This window comes from Sipha flava, unplaced genomic scaffold, assembly GCF_003268045.1.
Source record: "Sipha flava isolate LNK unplaced genomic scaffold, YSA_version1 263_pilon_pilon, whole genome shotgun sequence".
In the NCBI taxonomy this organism is placed as follows: domain Eukaryota; kingdom Metazoa; phylum Arthropoda; class Insecta; order Hemiptera; family Aphididae; genus Sipha; species Sipha flava.
The window spans coordinates 308,699-332,230 of NW_020272925.1; the positions used below are offsets into that span (position 1 = coordinate 308,699).

General features: G+C 25.4%; 1 protein-coding gene across 1 annotated transcript in view; it reads left to right on the forward strand.

Moving 5' to 3' along the window:
- The window catches only part of LOC112685051 (disintegrin and metalloproteinase domain-containing protein unc-71), a 236,039-nt gene that overhangs the window by 170,847 nt on the left and 41,660 nt on the right, over positions 1 to 23,532 (forward strand). Inside the window, 1 exon segment of the mRNA XM_025556814.1 lies at positions 17,210 to 17,289. Within this exon segment, the coding sequence (XP_025412599.1) occupies positions 17,210 to 17,289 (80 nt within the window).

Sequence of the window (23,532 nt, forward strand, 5' to 3'; positions counted from 1 at the left end):
AAATGGGTGCGACATTGCCGCTTTGTACCGTAGAATATTATTCGGTGCACCGTATTAATGTGCATGCAAGATTTTTTTATAATTATTATGTAATTTTATTTTAGATTTGTAACGATTATTTCATAATTTAAAATTTTACGGCTCAGGTTTCCGAAAAGAAATAACTCTCCAATAGAAAAACGATAAGACACCTTTTTTTTCGCATTTTTTATATTGTTGGTGTATAGAGCTCGGTGCGTCCATATCATTATTACAAAATAAAATACATTTGAATATAATTATTTATAGTTAATCTATAAAATCTTTTATTGGATTTTAATTACATATATTTTTTTTCGTGTGTTGTGCTCTATTCATTTCATTGTACTTTAACAAAACGCGCAGTAAAATTACGGCGCGATAAAATAACGCTGGTGTGTTGCCAGCCTAATAGTTTTCAATCCGACAACGTTGTACACGATATTTATTTTTTTTTACCGTGCTCAATCGGGTCGTCAAAATGGTCGGCCGGTAACGACCGTGCTCAACCGGGTATCACCGGAAGTCTGTTACTAGACGTCGCTTGCATTCAACCGTTGATAGAAATACCTGGAATTGAACGATACAAACAAGTTTATTATTCTATATTGTATATTATTGTGTAAAACCTGTTTTTATTAATAATACAATGAAAACGATTACAGTGACGTCTAGTGACTGCATCGATGAAGACGCTATTAATTTTAATAAAACAATAGCGTATCGGTATGTTCTAAAATTCTGAAATCAATGGTTTCAACGGTTAGTAATGATAATTATTTATTATTATTATAAAATCTGAACAATTTCGTTCTGCAAACCTTTTGTTTTTCTGAACGCACATGCACGCATGCATCAATATTGCTTGTATTAGTCGCCGTGCAAACAAAATATTTTACTGGGGGAGCCGTGTATTATTTATTGTTGTGGAAATATCCGTACACAACGAATTAAACACACATGTCATATAGACATATTTATACTGTGACTACGCAAATAAAAATTGATCTATAGTTCAAGTTACAATACATGGTTATTATGAACGTACGATAATATTGAATATTATTTTGCTTTTTAACCCGAGTGTAATATAGTAATTTATTCGCGTTGGGCAATATTTGCGATATATAATTGATTCAGCTTTACATAAAATAAAGTACATAATAATTTTGATGAAAATATTTTTCAATCGAGAAAAATATTTAGTTTTTTAAATTCATGTTTTAAAAAGAAATTTAATTTTTAGTATTTAAATAATATATAATACAGTTACAACAATTGCAATTATTTTTAATTCAATCAGTTTTAGATCCATCGTTACATGTCTTTAATTTAACTAAGCATTTTATTTCACGTATTTATATATATAGTAGATGAATTATTTGATATCACCAGAGAGATTTTTTATTATTGATATACTATTATTTCAATTTAAAAAAGAATTAGGTTAAAACCCATCTACATTTTACGCATAACGTTATTTATAGTGTGGTACGGATATGTACGGTAATGTTGTACGGACCAGAAAAAAAATAATGTTTGTCACCAGTTTTCTATCCATGATACATAACATAACTACTATGAACTTAAATTTAACTTCAAATTAACTTGTCATTTAAAAATCTTATCGAAACTGTACCTACAGCTAATAATTTTAAAATTAACAATTTTTTTGCTGTAATTTCAGTTGGACTTCTTTGTTAATAGTTTTCCATGTTCATAGTAATCAACTATCATTTATTTTAGATTTGTATAATCAAAGTAAATATTTACAACCATAATCAAATCATTTCTTTGCAATTTTGCATTAAAAAAATTCAAATACATTTAAAAAAGTTGCTCAACGTTGTAAAAATAATACGAGCTATTAACCGAAAGTAATTTTACACTTTATAGGTTTTTATATTGTTTATTTGATCTCAGAATATGATAGGTGATCATATAAAATATATTTTAAATCGAACATGCAGAAAACTAGGTCCAATAAATGTTTAAATAAAATTGTGAGAAAAGGTTTTAAAAATCACTGAATTTTACACATTTCTCAACAATTATTCTCACAATTATTAACTTATCAAAATTTATTTTTCACGTATTTCTCGGATATGTACCTATAAACGTTTAATTTTGTGATTCATGCATTTTTTCAAAGAAACGTTTATAGAGATACAAATTTCCATACTAAATGATAATTACACTTTAAAAAGTTCTCATTAAAACGAACTAGCCAAAGTAATGTGAGATGTATGGGTAAATAAAAATATATGCTCATCCGTTGATGTTATCTGTATTTAGATTAGTCATTGTCTGCGATTTCAGCGTTTTACTGGAAAAGGAAAAACCGTGTCTCCTTGACCGCATATTTGTCTTTGGTCCCAGAACGCCATTGTTAAGACCGATGAGATGAGAGGTAAATCCTGATAAATTACTAGGATGTTTACTATATATCACTGTATAGCCGTAGTGTTTACTTTTAAACTTTTATTTTATTTTTTCAAGAGAAATGAAACAAATCTAAAACAAAAAATTCGTACTATGTAGATCAAATGAACTGTATTTGTTCGTGAATAATTATGATAAATATATATATAAAGAAGGAGTATGACTCATTTATTTTTGTAGATCGGTATTTTCATTCGAAATTCGTTCATGTTGGATATAGGATAGTACTATATGCAGTAACTATATTTTCAACATTTAATATTTGAGTATTCATCTAATGATACATACATATTTCATAAGTATAATTGTTATCTATGCGTACTTTTATTGTTTACACTTGTTATTTCATCTATATCTAGAGAATGAATAATTTCAAAATTACAAGTTTAAATATTATAATTAGTATTTCAAGTATCTTTAAATAATTAATATTATGCAAACTACTGTATTGTTCATTTTTTATGGCAAAAATAATAATAATATTTTTTTCTTTTACAAATTTCCAATTAAAACAATAATTAATGTTTATATCTGATTTACATTCATCAAACACCTATAGATATAATTAATGAAGTTTATACGTCAAAACCAATAAAAGCACAGCATAAAAATCTTGTTGAAACCATTGCTTGATGATAGTTGAGGCTAAAGAGGTGTCCAATGATATCCTATTGTTTTATTTCAGTATGACATTATACATCAGCGAGAGTTATTTTATCATCCTTTGGTACATTGATTTTCTTTTATGCGAAAAAAAAGCTATAGTTACGGCTGTTGCTGTTTATATATTGACATTGAGGATATTTTATATTGAAAGCTTATCCAGTAATATCGAATAAAAATAAAAACTACTAAATTGATTATACAATATAAAATTTATATTTCAATAAAAAATACCAAATAACAGTGAGTAATAAATTCAATTTTATTGATGTTATCATTTGTATTGTTTTCGTTTAAACCGTGATTCGACTAAAAACCTTTTTCATAAATTTCAAGAAGAAATGAAGTTCTTTATATTTATACCAAATCTCATAGAGTAATATTATACTCATAAAGAAAATTTTTCATGTGTATCAAACAAACGGATGGGCTATTTAAGCTTATCATATGGGCATTAAGCAAGCATATAAATAATATGCGATGCCTTTCGCGTGAAAGAAAAATACATGGACCATTTTTATATGTGGTTATGTTGACCCTATATTATTATCTGTTTCCTTCCACTAACAAGATCTCGACCTCTTTTGGTGACAGTGTGGTAAAATATAATATACGTGACCCAGGTATTAATTTATTGCCATGATATTTCCCGGTTTTGTTGATTCATTCAATCATTTTCATTTTAGACATCTGCAGGCACGACAGATAGGGATAGGATAGAATATACTAAGCAAACAAGTGGCAGATACCATAAAATTTCGCAGGAAGCCTGATTATTTGGTATGTCATTATTATAATATGATTATTATCTCAGTGCCGTCATAAACGTAGACGTTTAAACGTTACTTAAAAATAAATTCTAACTTTTATTATTATATTTACTTTGAAAATGACAATATTTCAGTGCATTCGGCGCGCTCTCGAACAATTGCGTTACTTTAACAGCGTCCGATTTCGCGAACAATGTAATATTATTGTTATTTTAAGTGATCGTCGAGGAAAAAATTAAACGATTCGTACGCTGCTTCGTAAACCCGAGAATAATTTAACATTTGTCATCACCCCGTTTATTTAAGACGCGAACGTTAGTGTTTCCGCGGCGTCTTAAAACACGACTGAATTCGAGTTCATCTGTATAATATTGTTGGCGAGTAGTAGTATAGGATGAGTATGTATAGCAAGCAAAAGAGCAAGCCGGGGCGATAAACAATAGGTTTATTATGCGTGCGGTGACAATGGTTCGTCCAGAACGATTCACTAACGAAGAACATGACCGGTACAAAATTAAATTTATACAAAGCTGGTATATGAATACAATTTCTGATCCATCCTATAATATGTAAATATATTATTGTTGTAATTATTCGTTCGGTCAGATCACGGTGCGTTAGAAGCTTATATCGCGTAGTGGCGTGGTCAACATCGTCATCATTGTCGTCTCTATCAAATCTGCTACAGGTATTGAGTCACTTGGTCCTGATCTTTTATCCGATCTATTTTGGGCTACAACGTGATGGAGTGGTAGCAATGATGGCGTAGATGATTGGATTCTAGGGTGGCACAAAAACCATCTTACGTCATTTCCCACAATTCCCGTCGACGCGATCGCGCATTGTTATAATAATAATCTCGAAAAGACACGTGCGTGCTTACTTTTAATGGGACTGCCATCGTCATCAGCGAGAGCAGGTTAGGTTAGGCATTTTGTAATATATATGCGATATTTTCGTTGTTGGCTTATGTGCAAAAATATCCAAAGTGTTTTCAATTAAAACTTTTGCTATAGCTTTCGCCGTAGCCGCCGCCGACACGGTCGTCAAATGGTCGCCGTGGAAGAGATTGCGCGGTGGTCGGTGGGGATGCAATGCAAGTGGGGGTGCTTGGATAAGGGTTGGAGGTGTGCACGCATGTGTATACGTATGCGCGTAGTTACAACATGAACTGTAGATCAGCTCCAATTCGTAGTCGACGATAGAAAGAAAGGCATGGCCATCGCAGTGGTTATTAGGGAGACGAGGGTAACTTGCCAGAGGGCTTGTGGCACTAAGGTCTTAAACTCTTTAATTCAACCAGACGACCAATTTAAGTGGTTTGTCAAGTCATTGAGCTGCCTTAGGTTTTTAATTTCAACTTACTACTCATTCCGCTAAGACCATCACCGTTTAAGATACGCCTTCGCTGCTGCTGCGTTTTTCTTGCTGACAGCCTTTGCGTTCGTTTATAGAGAATGCATTGATGTCACCGCGGACGTTATTATTTGTGCGTACGAGTTTTGTTTGTTTATGTATCAAATACATTTTTAACTGAGTTTTTGAACTGATAAACAAATTTCCATTTTATATATATATATATATGTATTCGCTTATTTATTTATTTTTCACACACAGGTATATTGGACGCACGATATATTTTTCTTCTTGCTAGCTTTTCTTTTTTTCTTATTCGTCCTCTTTTACCACCTCTACCAATTTATTACTACTTATCAGTACCCGGGAGACTTTAAAGGTAAATTCTAAGAGATTTATGCGTCATCGCCAGCGGCAACTATTATATATCTTTGCCTCGCCCGTTGCACCGACTCGCACAAACGATCTGCGAACAGTTGAAATGTTAGGTAAGACGATGTGCTTGGATTATGAGCTTTAACCAAAAATACCACTGGACTTGTTTTGTTTAAGGGGACTGTCGGCACGGAAAAAGAGAATAAAAGGGGAAAAAAATAAGATGAAAATAAAGATTTATAAATAAAATCTCCGTGGTTAAGTCCAATATAAATATTATGTATACAGTTATGTTTTTGTTAAGTCGTTCCCTATGGTTTTAGATTTATATTTAAGACATTTTTATATTTATTTATCTATTGATTTAATACAATTATATAGGTTTCCTACCTGAACATTAGTGTATCAGTATAATATTATTGTCATTATGATATATGAACATGCTTATTATACGTGATGTGTTGAGTGAGTTTAATGAAATATTTAATTTATTTCAATTTGATATTATAAAAACCATTTATTTGAAATATAAACGATTTACATTATAAATAAATTATATATAACAAAATTGTCTACATCAAAATCATATTGAATTAATTCACATAAATTTTATGTTCATAAATACCTACGTAATTATATTTTTTTGTTTAAAGATACGGTTATTGAATTCGAATATATGTACACCGATATTTGAGTACTTTAATCGTGATTTCAAATTGTATCAACATGCAGATATTTAAATATTTTTTTTCAATTAGTTTACATTTTTGTGAATAAAGGACCTTAATTAAAATTTCAAATTCAATTTTATTTAAAAACATTGATATTTTTTTTTATACATGAACTATTCTAATTTTATCTTATTTTAATATATAATTATTGTACCTACATAATTTTGATTTATAGTTCTGTATAACTATTAAATTATTGTATTTAAGAATTATCTAAATTAAATCCGTATGCACTATTCCATAGGGATATATAAACAAGTACAATGATTATATAAAAGATACGTAAAAATTATAATTTGGATTTTTTACAAATGCATTAAATATTTCCACTTCTGTTTTTATAAAATTGTTTAAAATATAATAATTTAATTTGAACATTACAATTTGCTATTATAAAAACATAACAGGTGTAAAAACCGTTTTTATTTTTTAATTTTATTGCAAGTAGACGTTTTTCACACTTGGGTATAGGTTACCTTTTATTATTTTTTTGATTAGTCACAGGGGAAGGGTTATTCTAGAGTTATAATCATATATTATAACCCTTTTTTTTTCGTGTAACAATACTATAGTTTAGTAAAAACAATTTTAAACATTATCATTTTGAATTATTTTTTTCATTTTTCAACAAATTTTATCATTTTATTTTTTGAATTTCAACTAGAATATAAAATTTACTTATTCTACAATTAAATTTTATACTTATTTTATAAGTATTTTCAATATTAAATACTCATCAAAATATTTACGCAAATGAAATTGGAATATAGAACCAGAATTTATAATACATAAGAACTTAAAATATTTTTTAGTTAATTTTAATAATAATTTTAATAATTTTTTAACTAATTCTATATTTTTTTCGTAAGATTTAATTGTTGTTGATTTTTTTTACCTAACTTATAAAAAAAATTGTAGACTTTAAATCATATATTTTCAATTATCCTTATGAAGCATTGAAAATATTTTTGAAATATCCGAAATTTGATATTTTAAATTAAAATTAAAACGATAGACAAATTATTTTTCAATGGTTGGATGTCTGTAGTTTGATATTTATAATTAGAATAAGTAATTTGTTAATGTTGCTATTCGTATAATGAAATGTACTTTTTAGTTTCAATAAATATTCATTTACAAATTACTGTAAAATTATATAAATGTATAAAACTTATATGTTGTTCAGGAAAATCAATTAAGTATAATTTGATTGTTATCAGCGTACATATACTGTTTAATGTTACAACTTTACAATGAAACTCGATTACTTAAAACTACTAATATTATCTTTTTAGCAGTTTGTGAATAATGAACCAAATAGCTGTAAATAACACACAATAAGAAAATCCGTTCTCACTGTTTATTTACACTATAAGTATTTTTTATTTGTTTTTTTTTTGTCTTAAAAAAATTAAAAGCAAACTTCACAATATCCCCTTTTCTTCTCCTTGTCGTTAAACAAGTTTTTCTTACGTGACAATAAACATTACCAGGCACGTAGCCAGGGTTTTATTTTGGAGAGAGAGTCAAAATAAATTTTAGTACAATTTTCAAACACGATTGTCACATAAAACCTTTTTTTTTTTCTTAACTGATAAATATTTTATAATACAATCTATAATTATTTAATATTTTTAACTAATTTCTATATTCTGCTATATGTATATAAATATTGTTCTAATTTTTTGATCCATTATATCCAATACTTCATCTTTAGAGATAAATACTTCCCAATGTACCGATAGAAAAGACCCGTTAAGCGCTCATTTCCAGTTTTATTACAAAACTATGTTTTAAACACTTTAGTGTTGAGAATGAACGTTTGATTCCTATTATAGAAAATGGTAGTGATGCCACCTTTTTTAATAAAAAAAATCTATGTTTGAGTAAAACTTTGCATCATATTCTTACGCGATTTAATAATATTCAAAATTCAACTGTTCTATGATGGTTTATTTTTGAACCACAATACAATAAGATATTTTTGAAAAATACGTATTTAATATCAAAATATATTATTTTCAGAAATAATAATCATATTTTTTATTTATTATTTTTTTTTACGAAAATCTATTTTTCATATAAACAATTTATATTTTACAAAATTAATTGATTAAATTTTATAGTAAACTAACAAATTTTAAAAATAAAAATATACATTTCAGCAAAATTAAATCACATGTATGTCATACAGTATTCTATAACTTAAAGTCGAATATTTGTAATTTGTTAGAATGTTTACAACAATAAGGTCATCATAATTCACATATAGGTACATTTAAATAAAATACTCATACTTTTCTAATAAGTTCAACTGTGATTCAATACTTTTTTTTTTATTTTCTTATAGATCGTTAACAAAAATAAAAGCACATTATTTATGTTAACAAACTGATTTAAATTCAGAATTTTATTGCTCTTGAAACTTTTATTACGTTTTTTAAGAAGTTAGTAGATCAAATACGTTGCATTACAAAAAACAATAACACAAATATTTTTGTGTTGTTAAATAAAATTTATTTTTGGCTTCTGAATAATTTTTATTTTCATGGTGCTACTTAAAATTCTATACATAATAAATTTAATGAAAAAAAAAAACGGAAATTCTTTATAAACAAACAAATTAATATACGAATAAATGAATAAATTATAGATATGGCAGTCTAAAATTGTTTGTGTTCGTATAATTTTTACACTAATACTATATGCATTTCAAGAACTTCAGTATCTAATTATATCACCTAAATTAATTATTGATAAAATTGAAACTTTCAAGCACCTCTACGTATATTAAAATATATATTTTTATTTAAATAAAACTGTATATTTTAATATTTTTATCTTATTTCATTAAATATAATCACATAATGACTTTTATATTTCATTATCTTGCTTAGAACTACTTTTATTTAAATCCCATTATTGAATCTATTCTTCCATAAAATATTGAAATATTCAATCATAAAACAATTATCCATATCAGTAGTAAAATGCAACTTAATATTATTACAGAATACTAATTAATTATATTATAAACTGCGTCCTAACTAAAATAATTAGTAACTTCTCATTTATCGTTATTAATTATGATATATTTCTATTTCATATAAATTACATAAACTTTTGTTGAAATTAAAAAATGAAATGCTGAAATCAATTCAAAAGTATAAATAATTTTAAGGTTTTGTGAATCATGTTCATAAAGTTTGTAAAAATGTGCTAACTTAAAACTATGTTCCTGAGTTTTCTCAAATTTATTAGTTAAGTGAGTAAAATATACACATAAAATTAAATTGCATTCTGTAAACAATTTACAAACTTTTGATTTAGCCTGCGGTTGTTAATTAATTTTACAAAATATATTAATAATGGATATAATTCTGAGTATGGTAAATTATATGAATAGAGAAATCAATATCCACTTTGTCCATAGTAAAACGGATAGGTACACTATAAATTCCACGATTTATTTTTAACAAATAAATATGCAACGTTAAACTGTATTTATAAGTTAAAATATTTTCTGTTTTTGATAGCATTCGAGACTTTTATTGTAATATTTAGTACGAAGTATTTGGCCAAAATTAACCGTAGAGTAGAATTATAAAACGTGTAATTGATAGATACGAAGTTATAATTATCTTGAATTAAGTTTCAGGTTGATGCTACACGGATGTTTTATAACAATAGATTTTATTTAATACACTTATGTCGTTTTTTGAGGTTTAACGAATTATAAATCAATTTTAATAGGAGTGCATGGTCAGAAATAGTTTAGGACGTAAATTAATATTCGAGTAGGAATAGATTTCTAAAAACAATTTTACAGTGAAAATATAACATTTATTCTTAAGACAGAGTACCTAAATAGTTTTATTTTTTGTTTTAATTTATTACTCTTGCCTTTATTAGAATCTATTTTTTTTTATATATATATTTTCATACCAATATTTAATATTTCTTTACTTTTCTATCATTTTTACACACTCAAAATTATTTTAAATGTTTATAATTTTTGGAGTATAATAATGTTCACCAATAATTGTATTCATTGTATAATTTATTTTATATTATAATAGCACAATTATTGTGTTGTTATAATATACAATGAATCCTCGATAAATGGATTCGGTCAATAAAAAAAAAATCAAGTTATCAAAAATATTTTATTATACAACATAAACGTGTATAATATTTGTAAGTATTACAATTTTTAAAAAGTATTAAATAATAAAATAAATAAGTAAATAATAAGAAAAATAATGAATTAAGTAGAACTATTTTTGGAAGAAATTTCATGATTGATTGTTTTTTTATTGTATAATAGGAGGGACGTATCTTCAAAATTTTCACTTATATTGAGCTTGGAAAATATCTCGTCTGAAATTTCTGCTTGTTCACGAATATATTTACGTACTACCTGTAAATTATCTAATAATAATAATATAATAATATCTGTTGACTGGGCAACAGTAGTTAAAGGAAAAAGCACATCGTCAACAATAACTGATTCTTATTTCTTTATTATTTAGTATCATCATTTTTGAACATACACTATTTATACATACATGTATTCTAATATTTCAGCAATTTTCGGTAATGTGTGTCAAACAATTAGAGAAATAAGCCAAAATTCAACTCAAATTACTTTGACTTATCGAGAAATTCGAATAATCGTGAAAATATATTACACATATAGCATATTGAAATGCAGGGCCAATACGTTCCTTTGAGTTATTGAAAATTCGATTTATAGAAGATCAGTTATTGAGGTTCTATTGTATTTAACGAAACCACGAACAATAGTGTTGTATTAATTAATCACGTCCTACATTGTCATTTTCTTATAATATATTAAAAAAATATTTTTTATCAATTTTCTTCAATGCCACTGATCGTAATTTTAACAATGCATGACGTTACGGAGATGAATCAACCACAATCAGAACTTTTCAAATATTAAACTCTAATGAACGTTATTTTTCTTACTCGTTGAACAAAATCAAATAAAATTCCAATTAAGATTCAAACGTGTGATGAGAAAGTCGGTGTAATAAATTTCTCTTTTGTTTAACTTATTCGAAATAAAATTACTCTATATTTTTCTGTTTACCTTGTTTTCTTAAAGTTCCTTTCGTAGCAGCTTCGATGACGAAAGCTATAATATAAATTCGTGCAGAAGTTTATTTGTCATCGTTAATACGACTTTAAAAAACTTTTATGATTTTCACTAAAAAAAACTTTAGATAACACACCGAGCATTACTTAAACAATGTGGGTCGTCATAACTACAAGATGAATCGTATGCGCCTTTGTCTTTTCACTCATATATGAATACTATATAGGTAAAGACAACAATCGAAATATAGCTTCTTTTTATTTAAACATTACTTACAAAATGATAAAAACATTATACAAAAATATACTATAAATTAATTTTTACAAAAAAAAAATAAATCATTAAATTCACATACACACTTTATATGATAATAGTATATGAGTATTTGATATATCTTACGATTTGTATTGCCATTTTTTAAATAGTTTAACAAAAATTACTTAAAGCAAAATTACTTAAGTCAAAATTCAATAATTAATGAGTATAATTACTTACACTTCAATAAAAATTCATATCTAACCCGAGATTTGGTAATGCTGTAATAATAGCAAATATAATAATATTATTTAAATAGCAAATGATTAACAAATCGATAATATTACGCTGACTCGATAATTATTATTCACCATACACCTGATTAAAAAAACGTAATTTCATCAGAGACGTATAATGTAATTGTGATTAATTCAAAATTGTTCACAAACTTTCGATTGTTTAAGTTATAGTTAACGTATAAGGATGATACTTTAAGATGATAATAAGATTATGTCTGTTGTTTATAGTATGTTTTAATCTTGCAATCACGTAATTTGTATTTTGTTAATAAATAAACAGGTTAATAAACCTTTAATATAAATATTCAGTTACCTGTTTAAGTAGAATTTGTGTTATTTGAATTTAGTATGTGATTTCTGTTAGAAATAAAGTTAAATTCGCTTTAATCGTGTAATTTCTATGAAATACTTTTAGCAACTATCGACTAAATAAATTGTAAAACAATATACAGTACTGCGATGTAAAAACTATATAAAAACGATGTAAAACTATTCGTAGTATTGAAACTAATATAAATAAACAACTATTATGGTTTACTAGATTGTAACTACGATGATAACTATACTTTGATACCCCTTCATCGAGATCGCAATATCAATAATTATTTACGTCAATTTTTTTGTGTGCTGGTTCATTTGTTTTCTAGGAAACGATTAAAACATATAAACACAAGGTTTTTATGTAGATATAAACCATTTTGAAGTATTAAATTTATTTAAATCGGATGATAAAATTTTTTGAAAATTCGTTTTTATACAGTTATCGTGTCCAGACAAATATAATAATATAATGATTAATTGAAAGAAAATAAAATGTGTAATATTTATAGGATATTATTGATATTATTTATTTTATTTATGATCAGTTATTATAAGATTAATAATGGATGTTAACATTTAAAATCGTGTAATCAAGCAATCATGTAATACATTCAAAATTGTGATAAGAAAATCATAATTTTCATGGAAGAATTATTAAAAAAATTTCAAATAAATCAAGAAATAATTTTTATTTACTTGGTATAGAAATGTTATAATCTAAATTAATACTACTTAACACCATTATTGTAGGTAATATATGTATTTATGGTTACATAGAACCATATATTGACGGTTAAACTAATATTAGGAATTTTTTATTTGTATACTAACCATATTTATGATTATATTTCACAATTGAAATACTTTTAAACGTTGATAAAATAAAAACACTTAAATTACGAGTATAATATAGATAAATAGTTTTTCATTTGATAATTTCAATTTGTGAGCTTTATAAAATATTCTTATAAGGTAAAAAGTTGGAATGACTTAAACAATTTTTGTGCAGTAACAAAATAAACGACGGGAAAAAGTCAGAACAGGAAACAATAATATTTATTGTTATAGCTACGGAAAATACTGATAAAGATAACAGACACGCAGGGACACCAGAAAATTATGGCGGAAGTTATCTTTTTAAAAAAAGAGTCAACTTCAGTTAGTAAGAAGGGAAAAATGGGGATCATAGCAATTTGTATGTATAAAAAATATAGCAATTTTATTATAGACAAAAAAAATTGATTTAAATTATGTAGGTAAATAACGTTTTATAATCATTTGATGCTTACACAATTAAAATATATTATTATATAATACATTTACTCTTAAACATAATACTATATAAGTTTTGACGGTTTTTATTGATGCATATATTACAATACTATTGTTTAATATTTAATTCATATTCTTAATCAAAATTCTATAAATAATAATATTATAATATAAATTATAAATCTACTCATATAATCAAACTATTGATTTAACGAATCAATACAAATTAATTAATTTAAAACTATTAAATTTCAAACTAACAATATTATAATAATTTTTTTTTTAGTTTATAAATTTATAAAAGAGACTAAATTACACCGACCGAATAATGCTACATCATAAACATTGTATAAAAATCCATTATTTCTTTTGTTAAGAAATTATACGTTCAATTTATGTTTACCAAGCTTATACATATATATATTTTAATGTATTTTTAATATATCTTATTTTATCGCTATAGAAAAAATATTTAAAAATACCACTGAAAAATGAAATAAGGTTTTTCTTTTAGTTAAACTCAAAGTCTTTTTTAAACTTGTATTAATTTGGGACAAAATAGTTTTTCAATAAAGCAAAGAGATAATTTTCGAAAAGAAAATACCCTATTTTAAATATGATCCTTTGCAGGACGGCTGAAGGCGGTACAACGTAACTACGTCAGACTACCTCGTAATTACGTTTATAACACACTTTATCCAAAGCATTACGTCTTATTTATTACGTTCGAAAAATATGTATAATGTTATTAGGATAGATCGGAAACTTACCCAATCCGGTTAAACTTGCAGGTATCGCTGCAGATCGCACTACTATCTTTGTCATTTTTAATAATGTTCTTCTGTCGATTCTTATAGATCCTGTAAAAGGTTTGAATTGAATGACGAAAGAAATAAGTTTACTTCATATTTGACTGGTATATACGATGTATGTGGTATACAATATTGTTATATTATACTTTCTACCTTACCGAACGCCGATCAGTGAACGTGTTTACTAGGTTGCTTGAGTTTTATGTTCTAATGGGAGGTTTACTTTTTATCGTTTTTCTTGATGTGTCTACGAATAGGTTTAAGCTTACTTTATCCCAATCTTTTCACATTGCTTAGTCCATTTAAATCGATATTTTCGATGTTTTTGTTGCTAGTTTTTCTATTCTCGGCCTCTGCTTGAATTGTCAGCTGCTGGGTCAGCTTCTGGTTGACAAAACGATAGCAGTTGATGTTTTTGTAAAATGATCGTGATTTTATACCCATTATAATAACTGCTATGTATTCTTTTTATGTTTTTACGTTAAATTATCTTTTTATTTAAATAAAAACTTAATAATCAAAATTAATAATGAAAATAAATTTGCATTTAAAAGTTATATAGTTTAAAACTTAAAAATGTAAGAAATAAAATATGTTTTAATATTTTTTTATAAATGCGTAACTTTATTTTGATATTTGAAACTTAGAATCTACGCGGGTTTAAAAAAATCATTAAAATGTAATAATCATTATAACCAAAATTTAAATTAAAAGATACACTCTGACCATTGATATCGAAGACTTATGTTATATTGAATTTATACTAAAATAATGTACATTTTATATGTTGTCTCTGAATACGCCTTACTTAAAATTATGTACAACTAATAATATTATGTACATTATGTATTGTTATAATTATAAACATTCTTTCAAGAAATTTGTTATTGCAGTGTATGGAATGTTTTTAACAACAATTTTTCTATAACCACAATGATAATATCTGATGAATTATTTTTATCTTATTTTATAATTGGTTTAAACATAAAAAATTTAAATCTTATTTATTTTCTCGTCGACAACGGTTTTTCTTTTCCTATTCTATAGCAGTTACTGGATATATTTATAAAATGCCAGTCCCGAAGCAAAGTTTTGTTTCATGTTCGCGCATACATTTAGCTTATCTCTGATCCAGGGGATGGTCTTTAGGTTTCGCGCATAACCTATAAATCCGTTGGCCGTGATTTATTAGTCTTGATTTCTTATGAAAGTTAGGGCCTTCTTTTTGGAACTCTAGCGCGAGCGGTGAATGCTGAAAGAAAAGTTTTCGGATTTAGTGACGCCAGCGACTGTGAATTTAAATTGAATAAAATTATTATGAAATAATTCAAAAAGCTAATATGACGGCATGTGAAAGGGAAAAGTCTTACTCTTTATTACTAAAAAATAAAATATATACATATGTTCAGATGTAAGCATAAAAAAGTGACGTTTTAATTATAATATTTAAATAATTGTATTCTTTAAAAATGTCATAAAAAATATAAAATATGTTTGTGTAATAAAAACCAATTTAGTGTTATTGATTTTTGATGTATTCCATAAAAACAAATTAAAATATAAACATTCAATCACACATAACATTTACATACAAAATAATTTTATAATTTACTAATTGTTTGTATACACGTAAAATACGCATATACACAAATTGTCTACATTTTAATAATTATTCTAAAATATAAAATTATACCTATTAAAATATTTTAAGGAGATTACATTTTACCCATTACCATATATAGTTTTTTTAAGCACATAAAAATATTTAATACATGAATATATTTTATACTTAAAATATAAAATGAAATAAAATGTGTTTTTCGGCGTAACTCTATTACCGTAGCTTAAAAGGTAAATCGAATTCTGAGAAGTACATTTTACGATTTCTATACAATTTACTTAGTATAAATTTCTTATATTAACTTAATTTAATTGCTTAGGAAAATTATTTAACGTGTAGACCACGAATAATGTATTCAAGTACAATATAATTCAAACCAAATTAAAATCCATAGTTTTTTTTTTTTTATCTTTGGTGAACTTTGGCAACACTCAGCTTTTCATGTATAAAATTTATCCTTTGTGCATCGATAGCTGCAAAGTACTGGTAAAAAGGAGGAAAAATAACAATAAAATCAGCTGAAAAAAACAACAACCCTATATTTTTTCTTCTATCCGTCTCAACGTTTTATACTATAAGTGGAGTGTATCCCCATAGAAAGTTTGCTGCGAGTTAAAGGCCACTTAAGCTTTGTCACATGATCAAAGCTGTCTTTTTCAGATGATTTTGTACCATTCTGGATATAGTATCCTTTGAGAATATCCAATAAACTGTGTACAACGAATGTTAGGTTTTGATAAAGCAAGACTAGTCAATTAGCTTTCAGAGATTTCAGAATATTTGGTATCCCTTTATTTTCTATCCTTATATCATCCTCATTTTCATCTTAAAAATATCAATTTATCATTTATTGGTTATTTCAAATTAAGTCTTACGCGATATTAATATGATTATAATGATACATTGTAATACACCAGTGTCGTATTCACAATAATAAGGTATGAATATGAAAAAAATAATTTAAATTTTTATATAATCATTAACTATTTAATAATAATTAGGAAATTCATACAATTTTAAGCGTACATGAATCGATAAAATTATTTAAAAAAAAAAAATGTTTATAGAATTACAATGTTTGTAATGATATAATAACATGTTGCGTATGACAGATACTTAATATTATAGCTTCACGATTTCCTTGTTTATTTTCAGATGGGGAAACATTTTCACAGAACTTCCATATTAATAAAAGCGTTCAACCATAAATTTCGCCTCGACCTGGAGCTCAACACGTAAGTACACTCCATGTATCTTATTGTTGTTCATTTTTGGATTAAAATTTTCAATAACCGAATGTCTCCACGGAAAAGAATGATTGAAATTATTTTTTATATTCACGCCAAATGATTAAAAAGCACTTAATACGTGATTACGATTACAAGGTTTATTAAATAATTCTTGGTTTACGTTCCCTAGTGTATTCTACAATATTTATAATATGTAAGAATATAAAAATTTGAATGGGTATATTATATAAATATATATATTATATATATATATCAGTTACTCATTAATATTGACCACATAATGTTATTAGTAAACAATTAATATTATATGTACTCGTTTGTATAAATATGTTTGACTTCATTAAAAAGTTATCAGTAAATTAATATATTTGTACATTTATAACAGTTTTGGAAAATAATACATCTTAGAACAATTACAGTATCAAAGAGCCCATCTAAATTATTATTCAACTTAATTAAAATTAAATAATTACTTCATCATACAAATATAGCATTGTCATAAAATGTTTGCATTAATACTTGATGTTTGTAATTTATTCTAGACTAGAAATTTACATATTAACATTGTAAACCTATCTTTATATTATTAAAATTAAATATAATTCTTGGAAAAAGTTAAGTCAATTCTAAGTAATTAAATTATTTTTAACAACCTACATTTCATAATAATAAATAATTTATCAGTTCGGTAGAAGATTTAGATAATAAAAATAAAAGAAAAATTAAAAACTAAAAAGTTTACGACGTAAAAAAAATAATATTTTAGTATATATTTTTACTTCTTTTTTTATCTTTTTTTTTTTAGACTGTAAATAATCAAATTATAATACCTAAAATTAAAAATACCATGTTCACAAAAATTAATTGATTTTGGAGGAAATTTAGTAAACATTGAATTCATTAAAATTAAAATAAATCCTGAAACTTAAAAGCAGAAAAATAATCAATATTATTAATATATATATATATATACAGTAGCATTTTTTGAAGTATACAAGTTTACGAACTACGAAATTATAATCAATATTTATGAAAACTTAAAATTATAACTTGTAATTTTACAATTGCAATTACTATAACATGAACAAATAATCACAGTTAATTAAAATACTTATTCATATTAAACTTATACATTACAAATTTAAATTTAATTTTACTAAAATAATTTTGTGATTGTATTGTTTTGAATTTTCATCCAGCAAAAATTACCATTTTATCAGAATTTGGCCAAGAATTTTAATATTTTTTGGATATGTTGTTATAATTATCTTGAAACATAACGAAAAATACATTTATGCTGAAGTTATTTTATTAGTTATATTCATTATAGTAGGTTTGTTCATTTTTTGATTTTAATTTTTAAATAAATGAACATTATGATAAAAATTTATATTGTGTATTATCATTTATTAAAGTATAAAAAACGAATTAATTTATGATAACCACATAATTTAATGTGGGACATATTAATTACATATATATTATACATAATATGTTTATATTATATATAAATTACGTGGTTCCTATAGATTTTTAAATAAGTTTTTTAATTTTCGCGTTAGTTACTTCCAATAACCGAATGTTTTAAAAAATAAATCAATGAAGTCCTAGTTCATTATTCTACAATCATACATCTGAATACAATATACAATTCTTTATTTTAATTAGTGACTAGATGTATTTGTCTATAATACAACTTTAAGATTACAATCAAACTTGAATTTCACCATACTCTATTTAATTTATATATATAATTAATTGTACTCAATAGATATAATCAGAATAAAGCATGTTATACATTATTTATTTATTGTACGTAACTCTGAATGATGCTATGTCTATCCCGGAAAATTTTCTTGTATACAAATGCTACGTGACCTTATTTGAAAATTATATTATTCTACAAAGTTGCACGGCTTTATGATCCAAATATTATAGACCACAAAGGTACATGGGTATATTACAGGAAATGTGTATTTCATTCTTGTAGAAAAAATAATGGATATATTATTTGTTTGAATATATTTGCATTATATGTTTTATTAATTTAGAAAGTTCGTTTCCGTAAAAAAATGTTAATTTCGTATTATTTTTATTAATTTACAGTTGAAATTTAAAAGTGTTTACTTTTTTGTGTGTTTAATAACTACGATAACGTGTAGCCTATATTGTTAGCAACTCAAGAGACACGTTGATCACTCAGTATGGAAACTTAGGACAATAGCATTTACGTGTACTATATTTCTTGAAAGCAGTTCCGTCAAAGAGAAAGAGAAAAAAGAAAAATGCATATAAATCCTCTGAGAAATATATTCTATTGAACGAGATTGTAACAGTGCAAATGAGAATAAGGCCGTTATGAATTAAAAAAAAAAAAAAAAAAAAAAAAAAAACAATGTGGTTGAAAATTATTAATCCTTTCTTTCTACATTAAAAGAAAATATAACATTTTAAATTTTAAAATGACAAAGTTTACGCATCACTTAAAACAATTTTTTACTAATTTTTGTTGCTGATTATTCTTTGAATTCGACTATGTAGCGCGTGTAAACACTGTTAAGTCGGTATAACAACCATTAAATCATCACATCCGTATTAAAGACATATTGTAGACTGTACTGTAAATGCTGTCCAGTCACATTTTCGAAAAAAAATATCAAAATATAAATTCATAAGCGATTGAAATATGTTTTTCGTTTTCCTTGTTCGAAATTGAACAAGCCAATTTGTTAGCTTTGTCATAACCACTGCTATCTCAACGCAAATACCATACCATGAATAATGGTCCTTACTTAGGTAATATATATTTAAGATTTTATACTGTAAAGGTTGATTATTAATATTCTAAATCCAATTTTCGTGAGATTTTAAACATTAAATATTAGTCAAGGTTGTAGTCTCTTCTGTATTACAAAATAAAATCCGTATTATAAATCACATGTTACATACAAGTAATACTTATATGTATATAATATTTCTAACAATTATTTATGTTTACCAATATCATATTTAGGTTTAACTGAGGCAAAATAAACATTATTTTCTTATTTCTAAAGCATTCACAGAAGTCCTGCGTTAAGGAACTATTATAATATAAACCATGTTAGTTTTCTTTTATTTTCTCATAAAATAATTTTATTTTTATTATTCCTTCCACTAACAGTATAACATATATTGTGATTAAGTAAAAGCCACAGGCATCATATTTCAAGAAAAAATAGTAGTATATAATAATAAATTCATAATACTAACAAATAGTATGTTCCGTAAATACAATTATATAACTTCAACACAAACATATTAAAAGGTTTTTTTACAAAAAAAAAAAAAAGTTGATTATGTCAGAATATTTATTGATAAACAATGGCGTAGGTATTGGGGGGGGGGCACCCCGGATGGCACTTTTTAGAGGGCGGCAAAATTTCACAGTAAATAATAAAATATATTTTGTAAATATTTGAAACATATCATATTTTTAACGCAACCATAAATTCGGACCGAATGAAAAGAGCACGGAATTTTTCATTACTTATTTTGTGACGAATTCGGGAATTTCCTTTCTTTGAATGATATTTTGTGCTTGGATTGTTTATGACTTATAATCAGCGAGAATGACTTTTATTACATATATATTAAGTTCAATATTGTTTATTACGTCCCTTTAAGAAAGTACGTGATGCTTTAACAATTCAAAGAAAGTTTTATTTATGGATCTTCAGTTATTTAGTTCACACTGTTTCGTAACTGTGATTTTTGTGCAAATAAGTACGTGTAGTGGTTATGAAATTATTGGATAATTTTGTAAAAATTTGAATTTTCCGCTAAGTTTACCTACATTCAACTGTGTGAGTATTAAATATTTTATTTATGTAATTGTATGTTGGACTATCTAATATATTGTTCAAGCTTTAATTTATTAAAATCCGACCATGTATGAGTTTTACATTCGCATACCTTGGGTTCCGAACAAATATTTACGGTTTTCAGATTTTTGCTTATAGATAGATGTGGTGTAAAATATATCTAGTTTTTGAAACGCGTGATAGTTTCTTTTGTAACTCTAACATTTATCATTACAATTTTTTTTTTTATTTTAGCATCAAAAATGAGAAGAAAAAAAATTGGCACGGAATAAGATAGTAATAATAGTTATAAATATCTCTAAGTAGATTCTATTATCTATTTAAAATTAGGATTCACCTCAACGATCTCATGATTAAATAATACCTTTTTATATAGGCGCAACTAAGGTAAAATATCTTGGGGGATTACAGCCCTCCTATCAAAACTTAAAATAATCTGTAGATCACCCCTACTCTTATATACTATGTTAATATAGGTAATTTAGTTGAATTTACTACAATGTGTTTTTTTGTATATGACACTAGTTCTTGCCGAAATTTTCTCTAGAATAAATGTATATAATGTATAGTATACATTAAATTGAAATACCTAATTAAGAAGGCGGCAAAATTTTCTTTCACTCCGGGTAGCCGATACCCACGCTACACTACTGTTGATAAAATACTTGAATGATAGTTAATAGTTTATTTTTACTTATATTTATATAAGTTCTGTTTGGCATCTGAATACATCTTATTAAATTCTATTCAATTTTGAACGAATAAGTAATAAATAACGAATTCGTATAATTCGTAGTTATTACATATAAATACATACTCGCATATATATATACATGTTACGGGAAATATGGAATACTGGGAAATGTACACATTGCTCGGGCAATTTGGTCCTGCCCGAGAGATTTAAACCACAAGTATAAATAAATAATTATAAAACACAAAGAATTTTCAAAAGCACGAAAACTTGACTGATTATATCGTAATATATATCGTAAATATCAATTGTTTTTCATATATTGCTGTATGATTGCATCGACATAACTATTACTTTTATCAATGTGATTTGACATTAAATATGACTTAGAATAATATAAATAGTGAGTAATAAATATTATACTGATATTTTATACTTCATTCTTAAACTTGAATGCACTTACTTATACTTATTTGCATAAAAATCACAATTACGAAACAGTGTGAACTAAACAACTGAAGATCCATAAATTAAACTTAAATAAATTATTTTGTATTAAATTTTGACAGGTTTGGTAAACACCTTTATATTATTATTAGAAGTCTCTTAACATTTCTTCTTTTCAAATATACTTTTGTTGTAATAATAATATTAATAAAATGAAGATAATAATACGTGCGTATTTAGATTTTTAAAATATATATATAAGTAAAAAAATACAAAAATAAATATGTCACTTTTCTTTTCATTCTTGTGCTGTCATAGAAAAAAACAAAAATATATTATCACTCAATCAGGCACATAAAAATAAATAACACATTATTCTGTCACACATTATTTAGAAGATTACTGATTATTTGAAGGCATTTGTCATTCTGTTAATATGTATAGTTATTCGTCAATTATGTTATTTCCAAAATTTAACTTATAATCTAAGACTTTTAAGTTTTTTTCAAAAATTATTTAGTTAAATCCCTTTTACCTCTACATATTTACACGATTTACCGTATGATACTTGTTTATATTGGTTTAAGATATTTCGCTTATGCTTTCTAATAAATGTTGTTGTAATCAAAAATTCAAAAGATAAATAATGAAGGTTGAGTGAAAATTAATTGGATAAACATTTGTTTTATATGTTTTATGTACATTTATGTTTATTATTTAACATAAACACACACTATTTATGCTTTATCGCCATGACTGCATTTTAAACAATTGATTTTTCCATGAAGAATTTCTATGTTTTTCATTTATATTCAAGAAAGAAATATATTAGACTAAACAATATGCTGAGTAGGTACAACTAAAATTGAACGAATTTAAATATTCAAATTATGTTTTATTCAAGAAAAATATAAAATAAAAATACAAGTTATTTATAATTTAATTTTGTATTATAATATTTAATGCATAATAGTATATGGATATAAATAAAACGCCGTGAAAAGTCAAGCTGACGAATGTTATTAAAACGTTTACTATTTAATACAAGTTAAATTTATTTTATTTTTAGGTTTTTCGCGCACAGAACTCAAGGGTTTTCAGTACAAGAATAGTTAACATTAATTTAACACACAGACATCATGTATAACCGAATTGGTTCACGTTTCGTTAGCTATTATAGTTTACGTTTTTTTTTTCTTTCATTTCCTACGAGCTGTCGTTTGA